The sequence below is a fragment of the Triticum aestivum genome, chromosome 7D (assembly GCF_018294505.1).
Source record: "Triticum aestivum cultivar Chinese Spring chromosome 7D, IWGSC CS RefSeq v2.1, whole genome shotgun sequence".
NCBI classification, from domain to species: Eukaryota; Viridiplantae; Streptophyta; class Magnoliopsida; order Poales; family Poaceae; genus Triticum; species Triticum aestivum.
The window spans coordinates 591,668,240-591,680,068 of NC_057814.1; the positions used below are offsets into that span (position 1 = coordinate 591,668,240).

At 44.5% G+C, this 11,829-nt stretch overlaps 2 protein-coding genes across 2 annotated transcripts; both read left to right on the plus strand.

Annotated features, from left to right (window-relative positions):
• The first annotated feature begins 1,272 nt into the window (after window positions 1-1,272).
• LOC123164057 (putative protein FAR1-RELATED SEQUENCE 10) lies at window positions 1,273-2,465 on the plus strand. Its single transcript, XM_044581470.1, has 3 exons — window positions 1,273-1,334; window positions 1,432-1,557; window positions 1,638-2,465. The coding sequence occupies exons 2-3, from the start codon at window positions 1,549-1,551 to the stop codon at window positions 2,010-2,012; spliced, it is 384 nt and encodes a 127-aa protein (XP_044437405.1). The 5' UTR covers window positions 1,273-1,334; window positions 1,432-1,548; the 3' UTR covers window positions 2,013-2,465.
• Window positions 2,466-3,450: 985 nt separating this feature from the next.
• On the plus strand, window positions 3,451-4,117 carry LOC123164766 (uncharacterized). The gene is made up of 2 exons (XM_044582324.1): window positions 3,451-3,836; window positions 3,914-4,117. Exons 1-2 carry the CDS (start codon window positions 3,451-3,453, stop codon window positions 3,936-3,938), a joined length of 411 nt encoding a protein of 136 aa, XP_044438259.1. The 3' UTR covers window positions 3,939-4,117.
• Window positions 4,118-11,829: the final 7,712 nt, after the last annotated feature.

The window sequence follows — 11,829 nt, forward strand, 5'->3', positions numbered from 1 at the left end:
ACAACAGGGAGAAATAAGGCCAACCACCGGAACTACGACGCTTGCTCCGGTGCACCCCCCTAACTTAATTTCCTAGGGGTATTCTTGACCCCCGTCATCTATTTTTTCTCCGGCCCGCCGCTGCCCATATCCAAGCCCCGTAGCCCATATCCAAGCCCCGTATAACCTGTATGACCCATACATATGTATACGGTGACATCCCGAAAAAAAAGGATGACACGACCCCACGACCAGGTAGGACCTGCCGACGGCCGATCCATCAATCACGCAGCTCAATCAATCATGCAGCTCCATCATTCACGCAGCTCCTCCATCATTCTGGTGAGGTTCTGTAGGAATATCGGCGGCAGCGATCTTATCGCCCGCGATCTCGTCCGAGAGCGCGCGCGGCACCGTCGTCAACCTCCAGCGCTCGCAGGTACCGCATCCCGTTTCCCCACGTTTGTCTCGCTCGCGGCAGCATCAAACGAACTGCCGCTGTTTTCGTCGTAGTGGTTAACCTAGCGGGGCGGGCAACCTAGCTTTCTGGCGGTCCAGGCCATCGCAGATCTTGTTCTGGTAGTGCTGCTCGTCGTGATATACACAGTGATCACGTGGGCTAAAGTGGGTTTCTTCTTTCTAGGGTTAACCTAGCGTCGGTTGCCGCCGGTTGTGTGCACGACGGCTCCGTTATTTGATGCGGCGGCTTACCTAGGTATCCGGCGATCCAAAGTAATCACGACTGGTGCCGTGGGCTAGGAATCCGGCGGCGCATGTTATCACGGGTAGCGCTGCTTCTCGCGATCCAAAGTGATCACGTACTGGATTCGTGGGACGTACCTTAACGCCGCTCGGTGTGGAGAGGGAGGAGGATCCATGGGCGATCAGAGGTCGTTGGCGTCGGTTGTGTGCACGATCTGAACGCCCTCGGTTGGGGCGCTCTCCGGTTGGTGTAGTTTATTTAACATCCGTGATCGTGTGCTAGGTGTTGTATGTGTCAGCATTGATAATGTTTGCACATGTGATGATACATATTAATTGTTGTAGGAAATGGCGGACGATGAGTTAACTGATATGATGTATGACATGGAGTTTGGAGAACTGATGAAAGACGGGATAGAAGATTGGTCAGATGATGAAAATTCAGATCATGGAGATAGGTCAGAGAATGGGAACGTATTGGAAGATCTTAATGTGAGTGGCATTATCACGTTGTAATTTTTTGGTGGCATCCGACAATATTATATTTTGAAAATTTATAGATGGATGAACATGATGATGGTCAGGAAAACAATGAGCATGATGATGGTGAGGAAAACAACTCGGAGATCTCGAATGAAGATTACATTAGTCGGGTATGGAAGTGGAATTTTTTGTTGGCATGCATGCAAATTGAATTAATCCTGGAATATTATATGATGAGTACTTATGTATTTGTGTTATATTTTTCAGCTCATTTCCGAATGTCATAATGCGTACGACTATTACGGTGAATCCGACGTGGAGACAGGCCTTGATGTCGAATCATTAGCTGCACCTGATTCTGGGGAGTCGCAATCGTCGGTCATCATGAGTGAGGTATGTATGTAATCAATGTTGTATGAAAGTAATGTTATACCATAGAAAACTGTTTTCATGGCTATGTTATGATTGTGTAGGTGACAGAAGTTGAGGGGAAAAAGAATGTCCAAGATACTGCTAGTGCAGATGATAAGAGGGATATGTTCATGCAGATAATACAAATGACTTTTACGTCTCACGAGGCTGCGTATGATTTCTACAACAGCTATGCTAGAGATAATGGTTTCAGCATTAGAAAGAATAGGGTCAGGTATAGCAAAACCGAGTCACGTCATATGCGTTATAGGCGGTTTGTTTGTTCCAGACAAGGAAAACGTGACAGCAGGTTGCTAGCCGAGGAAGGACACAGCCGTAGGCTCAGACCCGAGACACGCTGCCACTGCGAAGCGCACCTGACCGTGAAGCTTGACCAAAAGCGTGGGGTTTGGTATGTTGATAGTTTTGAGGACTAGCATAGCCATATCTTGGCAGGACCGGACGAGGTACCTTTTCTTTGGTCCCACAGAAAAATCAAAAAGTACCAGAGAGCTGAGATACTGTCCATGGGAGCTGCAGGGATTAGAATTCCCGACATGATGGATTCCTTCATCAGCAAACATGTATGGTATGGCGGTGTTGGTTTTACCAGGCGTGAAATATACAACCTTTGCGCCAGGGAGAAGAGGAAGCTGCTTTCAAAAGGTGATGCTGCCACAGTCATAGGCATCATGGTCAGTAGGAAACAGAGGGATCCTAGCTTCTTTTTCGAGTACAAGCTAGACAAGGAAGGACATATGAATAGTATGTTCTGGTGTGACTCCCAGTCTCGTCATGACTATGAGGACTTCGCCAACGTGCTTGTATTTGACAGCACGTACAAGATGAACCGGTATGGTATGCCATTCATACCCTTTGTTGGTCTTAACAATCACCGGAAGACCACTGTTTTTGCTTGTGCCATAGTTTCGGACGAGACCGGAGAGACATATGTGTGGCTGCTGGAGACTTTTTTGAGGTCCATGTGTCAAAAGATGCCGAAGAGTGTTATCACGGACGCCGACGCTGCGATGATCAAGGCAATTCGCCAGGTCTTGCCAGACGTGTGGCACCGTATATGTACGTGGCATATAGAAAAAAATATGAAGATTCACCTCAGTCACAAGTCCTTGAAGGAGTTCCGAACTCTTCTGTACTACGGCCACGTTTGAGGAGAGATGGCACGCGTTTTCCAAAAGATGGCAGTCGGAAAAAACAGTAACATGGTTGAGACGGATGTATAAGAAGAGGAGACTGTGAGTCGCGGCTTATCTGACAGAGGGTTTTTGGCTTGGCATGAAAAGCAACCAGAGGAGTGAAAGTCTAAACTCATGCCTTCACCTCCACCTAGACGGTGAAATGACCCTGGTGGATATGATTTTGCACTATGAGAACGCCGTTGTACGTATCCGTGAGAATGAGGCACGAGATGATTGCACGGCCTCACAGAGTTTACCGGTGCCAGTTACTAGCTCGAGGGAACTTGAGATAGCTGCTTCTCACGTCTTCACTCCAGCAAACTTCTATATGTTGCAAGCTGATCTTAGGAAAATTGGTGGCATGGAGATTGTAGAAATAAAGCTCGGAGACGGATCACAGCAGTACATCGTGGCCTGGAAGAATAACCGGAAGAGCCGTTTTGGGGTGGAGTACACTCCAGTAAATTCCGCAGAAACTATAAGGTGCAGCTGCAGAAGAATGATTCGAAAGGATCTACCTTGCAAGCACATATTCCATGTACTGAAGTACTTGAATATATCTGAAATACCAAAGTGTTTAGTTCTTGTGCGGTTCACGAAAGACGCAAGGTTGGGACTGCCCGCCAGGCGCACACGCGATCTGTTGGGATTTGGATGGACTGGAGCAACTGAAAGAATGAAATATAGCCAGGTCAGTGTGTTGGCTTCAGAAGCTATGCATGCAGCATGCAAACACCCAACTTTGTGGGATCAGTTACAGGAGAGTTTGAAGACCGTGATAGCTAAGAGCCATGAGTATGATCAGCTAAAGGAAAATTTGAGTAAGAAAACGGCTGATCTTAGTACTTGTGCAATTGAATATGTAGACGATGGTGAAGGTAACATAGGTGAAGTTCATGATCCTATTAAAGTATCAACGAAAGGTGCAACTAAGGTAGATGAGAACCGCCCTATGTCGAAAAATGGTAGGCCACTTTCGTACGACGAGATCAGAATCAGGTGCGGCGCATGCAAATTGCTAGGGCACACTAAACGCAGCAAGAAATGCAAACTAAATAAGAAGTAAGTTTTTGTATGCATTGTAGGTTATAATTGTTTTTAACTTGTCATTCATTAACTTTTCCTGTTATCGTGTGCAGAAGCGTGGTGGGCGAAGAAGAGTAGAACAGTTGCTAAAGTTATGTTAGGATGAATCCAGTGATCTAATAGTGAGGTGTTTACAATGTGTTACTGCATACATGATACATGATATATACTATTGCAAGAGGCCAGTACCTTGAGATAGTGCTTGTAGCATATATGGACTAAACAGGAGGCGGTCACTAGGGACTTTAATCATGGAAAATGGATAGCATTTTAGCCATTGTAATGATGGCATCTTTTGCGTTGTCCACTGTAGTTATATTATATTAGAAAACTAGACGATACCCGGCATGTTGTTGCGGGAATGTTTTGCAATATATTCATGGAGAAATGGTTACGTGTAACATGTATATGTTGTTGCGGGAATATTTTCTTTGCATATTGTGGTGGACCTTTCTCCATACATGTTGAATGACGAGGTGGCAAACTTGCATGTTAAGAGAAATAGGTTAGTGGTGGCTAGTTGTTTAGATATAGAAGATGTAATTATGTGTGGTAATAATTAAATTTTTTTCACTCCTTTGGTTCACCACCATTTAGATATAGAAGATACCAGCTCACTTTGGTCTATAGTATAGACTTCGTACCAAAAACCCACCATTTTCCCCTCATAAAGAAAAGAAAAACCCACCATGGCTTGTAGTGTAACTCGGGCCACTTGTCGCGATGACGTGGAGGGGGGTGACGGATGCCGTTAGACGGCGCGACACACGGCCGCTCCCGTTGCCGAGCCCATTTAACAATTTTTATTTTGATTACAGCCCGTTTAAATGGGCCGCGCTGGCCACCTGGTCGGGGCGGTTCTTCCCTCGCGATCTCCACGCGCGTTCTATCTATCCACTGCGACCGCCGCCGCCGCCGCCACCGATCCACGTCTTGCCGCCGGTCACGTTACACCATGGTTTTGTGGAGCGACGAGTCGAGCTCTTCTTCGGATGGCGAATCCGTGACTAGCCTGCAGGTACGCTCCTACTATATAATCTCCAAATAGTGCTAGGCTTAGGGTTAGGGTTCTTCATTTCCGGTATTTAACGCAGGGTGTTGATTTGTGCATTATCTCTGTTGTTTCGTTTAGCTTCCTACGACTATCCCTTGCTATGAACGGAGTGGCATTGCTCACGATCTGTCTTCTCGTTGTCTGCATCGAGAACCTTGCGTCAGGCTAGTTGCTTTTGATTCCTTGGACACTGGCAGACGTTTTCTTGCCTGTGGTCAGAAGGTATGTTGTTCCGTACTGTAAATATATGTTTACATTACCTCGTGCTCGATTTACTTCGCGGTAATCCATTGTTCTGCCCAAAATTGCATACAATTTCAATTAATTTGTGCATTTACAAAGTCCGTATTTATGTTGTTTTTTTACGGTCTAATATTTGTTTTAGCACATAATAGCATATACTTGTAGTTAATTGATCCATATATATATATATATATATATATATATATATATATATATATATATATATATATGTATATCATTGCATGCTACATTTTGTGTTTATATGATTGAGACCATATTTTTAGTGCATTGCATGTAATTGTATTGCATTTGTGCATATATGATTGAGACCATATTTTTTCATACTGTAGGAAGAAGTGAAATGTAACTATGTGGAATGGGTAGACCCGGAGTGGTCAGTGGCTACGAAGTTCTGCCTGAGAGAACTGTGGAGCATGTATGACGAGAAGCTGAGACAGAATATTAAGAATGCTGAAGAAAAATGCATGTTAATTGGAGAAAAGAGGAGGACGGAGGAAGAGCTGAGATTTTTCAAAATGGACTTTGCTAAACTGGTGGCTGATAAGGAGGATGCTCTCACGCAGTTGGGCAATGCAAGATTGTCACTTAGCGATCTCAAAGAGGAGCTGGAGAAGAATAAGATGGCAGACCATGGTTGTGCCAATCTACATCAGGTCCTGAGGGTAAAGGCTGAGAAAGACCGGGACCGGGTGGTGCTAGAGAGAGACCAAGTGATGAGAGAGAGGGACCAGCTGAAGCAAGAGAAGAAAAAACTTGAGTATATTATTGCAGATTTTCTCAAACAGAAACATGGGTACGTTGATAAGATCAAGAAGCTGAAGGAGATTTGTGATGAATTTTAAGTATGTTTTGTGGTTTATTGTTGAACAGAATGATCAAGTCCTATCTGCATTGTGGCCAGTTCATTTGTGTAAGGTCTAAGTATATTATATTAACCAATAAATTATATCACTTTCGAAATAGTTTGCCCTTGTTTGACCTGCATCCTAATGCGGGTTCTCGGCTAAGCACTGAAATTCTTTTGCTTCCACCGGAGCTCTAAATCGTACTGATCAAGGGGGCGAAATAGTAGTTGATCATGTGATTGATGGTGCTACTGATCCTGATCTTCATGATGCAGAAAAGGAAAAGGCTAACAAAAATGCAGCAAAAAAAACTGTGCAACGTGATTTCAAGCAACACATAACGCCAAGGGAGTCTGGCGCAAGACACGAGGAAGATCCACCTGCGGACGCCGATCCCGAGAGATCCAGCGGCAATCATGCGCACGGGATCCCAGGCGGATCTGCCTACTCCACCAATCGCAGGATCCACGGGTGGCCCGTCTGCGTCCGACACACGGGCTGTCTCCACCGAGCGGTCGGGCGGGACCGGACCTGGCGCGTCCCCCCGCGCCAACTGGCGCTCGTCGACTGGGTCGCCCGCGCGGGGACCGGATCTGTCGTTGTCTCGGGCGCGGGATCCCACACCGGATGGCACGACAGCCGAGGTTGATTCTCAGGCAAACAAAAAGGAATTTATCAATTTTTTCTTATTGTTGAATAATGCCAAATCAAATCAAAAAAATATGCAAAAGTAAAAAAGAAATGAATTACTCTTCCATGACAGAAAAGAATGAACACAGCAGCAAAAAACATTAAGGTAGAACAAATGAAGGGAAGCAAAAATTTATTGGTACGAAACGTATAGTCTGACTGCATTACACATACACAAGTATGTGTGAGCGACCAAAAATCCACACAAAATCCATGGTATCGTGCTTATTACATGAATGATAGAAAATCAAAGTTGTCCATGCCGGGAAACGTGCTTCCGGACTTAAAACAAACGACTAAAACTAGAATCTTGAATCATGTATGATGTCTTCACGCCTTGCTTTTCTTTGCGATGTCGCGGATTTTGTTCTTCACACATTCGAGCGTGTTGGTAGGTGAGAGAACCAACTCGGCGACGAGACGCCTTCTCCTTGCATTAACCGTGCCCTGCAATTTTTAGAACAAGGTTTAATGAATAGAAGTTGGTATTATACGACAATTGTACAAGTGTACGAACAGAGAGGACAAATTACCTGGGTAAAATCGGCGGTCCATCGATCCCCGTCCCAACGCTCCATAACTTCAATCACAAAAAGGCCACAAGAGTTCCTAATATATATGCAAACATTAGTCACCGTGCACACGAACATGTCTTTCGTAAGTAGAAAATGATGAACCATAACTCACCCGTCCTCTTGTAGTGGCATGTCGATCTGAGGTATGATAGGCCACTTAGTGACGTCTGGATATTTGCCAGGTGTAATACGGTTTGCCTCTTCCATATCAATTGCTATTGCTAGTCGCTATTTGAAAGAAAGTAGTAGTGAGAAACCATATGACATTTCATATGAAGAATGCTCAATGTTGGGGAGAGTACCAGTGCTTTCACAGTGTCGAGAGAGAACTCGAGAGGATAGAGCGAATCAAAAACTCGGAATTCTTTCTTGAGGTTGTGCATCACCACGGTGATCCAGTGTGTATTGCCGACGTTCAACGGGATAAACGACTAAAATGTGGAACACATTTGTAATCAGATGCAATTATGCTTGTTGAAATGAGTGTTAATGAACTAGTAAGAACATATCGTACCTTATCACGGACGGTATACTCGTCCAGAACCCTACGTACTGCTCCAGCTCTGCTCAGCGCACTATCCATGTTGTATTTCGACGGTTTAGGGTTGTCTCGTGCCTTAGCACGATCAACAAGGTATTTGGACCTCCAGGCTGGACAGAGGTGCCGATCATGACCAACGCGCAGAGCCAAATGTGTCTGATAAGCATCGATAATCTGCGTAAAATAATAGAACATTTTATTTTCATAGGTGACACCTAGATTATGCACTTAAATAGCAGGACATGGTAATAGATCTTACGTCATCCGCCAGCCATGTATGCTCAAGTACCGGTCGTATACTCTCCACAGTCACAGAGGTGCCACGTTCATTGTAGTAAACTCTTTTTGTCATATTCTTCTCAGACCGAGCAGCTGCCTCCACAAACGCAACAGCAGCATCGATGAGTTCCGGTGTCAAATCGTCCTTAACAGAGCCTTCCATGTCATTGTCACTAAACAGAGCTGCATGATAAATTACGAACGTCACGAACGGTGAGTACATGAAATGGTAGTAAATTAAGCACTAAGATAGCTACTAACGGTACCTCTAGTTGCGGTAGTGTTGCCGGATGGCTTAGTACCGCGAGCGCTTCGCTTGCCGGGCTTGTCAAGTTTAAAGGGGGATTCAAATTTCTTGGGAACAGTCCGTCGGCGCTTCCCGGATATAACATCGTCTTCTTTTGCGGTTGCTGCAGACTTTTTCCCCTTGCTCTTACCCACCATCCTGTCGATAGAACTTGCAGAAATGTCAATGTCGGACGATTCTGCTCGAGGAGAATTACCTACAATCCAAGGGTTCTCCGGTGTTGCGCCGCACTCATCAGTAGGCTTCGTTGTCTTGTCAACATTTAACTTGGCAGGTGTTTTCTAGTTAACAAAGAAATAATGTGATAGGTTCAGTTAACGAAAATGAAGATGCATAATTGAGATAAATGAAGACAAATAAATGAAAACATACTTCCTCATCATCGTTGTTCTGGTTTACAACAGGCTCGTCAGGCTGTGTCAAATCAATCACCGGCTCTAGACCGTCAGAGTCATCCTTGTACACGAATTCTTTTTTTTCTGGCGGACCATTCTCAAAGGAATCCACTTCTAGGTCGGCATCGTTGTTGCCGGAAGCCGCAGCAGCCGCTGGCTTGTACATCACACCATTTTGGTTCAACTTCTCTAACAATCTCTGCATTACATAAAAAATATTAATTAATGTCGGCACGGTTTTGCAACTTCAAAAATGTTGTAAACATAGAATTAAGGGTGTGTCACCTCGGCTACTTGTTCCGGTATTTCCTTCATTTGGCTGCGTATGTAATCCATACACCGCTTCATGATGAGGTTCATCATCTCGTCCGCGTTTGAGGCTAACTTGGACTTCTTTGCCGCACCAACGGCGGGCTTCATTTTTGGCTTTTCTGGTTCGGGTACTTTGCGCTCCTGCGCCCTATACTCCTTGGTTATGTTGTCTTCAATCTGCATGTGAAATACAAGTATATGTGATCAATAAAAATATTAATACAACTAATTATGTTATATAAAAGATTTAAGAAGTACCCAACGTAATGAATTACCTTGATGTTACCACGGCCACGGCCGTGGTCATAATCAAACTTGTCTCTCCTTGAGGCTGCAGCTTCAGTCCAATTCCTCATTAGAGGTTCCATGGACAAGCTAGGATTGAATGCGCATTCACCTTCCAGAGGCTGAACCTTCTCCCAGTACAGGTACTGCATGAATATGAAAAATTACAATTAGTACTATACAGCAGGTAAATTAGCAATCATATTTTTTTGCAATGGTACAAGTCTGAAAGGTGTACCTGCAGGAGAGCTAAGTTCCCTCTCGGCCATTGGCGGAGGTGTTTGCCTTTCCTCACGTTGCGAAGGCAGTCCAGCAGAACCCGGAGGGTGAATGCATTCCAATTAATCTTGGATATACGCTTCACATCGTCCACCAATGCGTAATATTGCTTTGGTACAGTCTTGCTCGACATGGGAGCAAGAACTGTTCCAAGCAACACGAGGACAACTCTCCGAAGGAAATCGTCGTCGGCAGATTTATTTTTTGTGATGTCCACAATCAGATCATCGATGACTATGTTACCTGTGGTCTTGCTCAGGAATTGAGGCGGCACTCGATCTTTAACATCCTCACCTTCCTCACCGAGAATACCTTCTGCCGACAGTCCGTGGTTCTCCAAGGCCAAGATGCACTCAACATCCACGGCACCGAGAGACACTTCGCCAACCAAGTCTTGTACAATGAATCTGCCCTTGCTAGGATCAAAAATCTCAACCATGTACCGGATCAACAGTGTACGCATCTTCAGCGAAGGTATCTGAAGCATGCTACGGAGTGGTGTTTCGGCAAGTGCGGCCCGTTGACCGGAAGATAGACCGGCAATAAGTTTGCACCATTTTTCTACGGCGCAAACAATTTCTCCGTTGAGTTCATCCATCCTGTTAAAAAATATACTTGGTTATAGTACCATAAATTATGTAATCAACTTTTTTCCTAACATATTGTTGCATAAAACATAATAATGGAATACACTATCCCACAGTAGATAGAAAACTATACAACATAATTTATTCATACTGAAACATTCAGCAGAGACACGTGCAGCACATAAAATGACAGTTTAACAAGTACTTATTTAACCAATTAGTTTCATAATAAAAAGCAACATAATTTATCTAATCATTTATTTTCATATGGTACTGTACAAATAGATATAAGAATCGGTGACAGTGCCTAATTAACAGTAAATCGAAAAGAAAAAAACGAAATTATGCATACTGGAACATGCATCAAACAAACGTGCAACACATACAATATTAGTCGGCGTCTCATAGTTGCAACATGCATGTCTTAGGGCATTGCTATAACTTAAAGTGACTATGCTATAACTAACACTGATTAAAAATTGTTGTTTATTCATCAATCCAACCTACAAGTGAAAGACAACAAACAACATGCAGAAACTAATTTGCAATCGTAGGGCTATCTAATCTAATACACGCACAAACAAATCTAGTGTCATAGGCCTATCTAATCTAATACACGCACAAACAAAAAACATCTACTCCAACAGATGTAATGCGAAGATTATGCGCTAATTAATCTTAGTCCTATCGAATCTAACACACGCACAAAGAAAAGCATCATGGATGCGGTACGGTTGCCAACATACTGGATCGCTCGATGAAGATGGAAGTTGTCGGCGTTGTAACGTGGACGCAGTTCGTCCACGACGGCCAGCACGCGCTGACGATCTGGATGTTCTCGACGATCTTGCTGGGGTTGGGCCGATGCTAGGGACGCAGCTGTCGTCGACTCGGCGGTAGGAGCCGTCGTAGACGACATGAAAGACGATGCCGAGACTATATAGGAGGAGGAGGATCTCCTAGGTCGTCGTAACCACCAGGGAAAGAACGCCCGTGATCTTTGCCTTCCTTGGTTGAGGAGAGGCAGTACGTGCTCCTAAATTAAAGGGATAGGCTTCCCACGCTCGAGTTTTTTTGTAGATTCCGATCCGGGAATTGTGTAACAAATCGCAGCTGCTCCTCTCTTTGAGCGACGAGGGGCTCGTTTCATGTACTTTTTTCTTTTCTTTTTCATATTAGAAAATTTTGATATCAAATAATTATTTCAACTCAACCAAATGGCCCCAAATTTTTTTCACACAATGGGATGACCATGGACATCATGCATGCCAATTCTCATCGATTTCCGACACTCGATGCATTTACTAGGATTTTGCCGGCGAAAAGAACCCGAAACGCTGCCCGGACGTGACGCAACGTTCGTTCGGTGTCAGGAATGGCTCACATGTTGCATGGGGGCCTACATTGGGCATCCTCACATGGTGCCAAAGTTTGGTGTCATTTCATGCAGGCCAGCACATAGCACATGTGCAATCACCATCATTCGGGTCTGCCAGAGGGGGAGCCCGAAGGACGTTGTTTTTCTGGACTCAACCAAATGGCCCCAATTTTTTTCA

What these genes read in the sequence shown, in the direction of transcription:
- LOC123164766 (XM_044582324.1), top strand. Translation starts at nt 3,451, where the DNA reads ATGAAATATAGCCAGGTCAGTGTGTTGGCTTCAGAAGCTATGCATGCA. An exon ending in AAATGCAAACTAAATAAGAA is followed by an intron (nt 3,837 to 3,913) that starts GTAAGTTTTTGT and finishes TATCGTGTGCAG; the next exon opens with AAGCGTGGTGGGCGAAGAAG.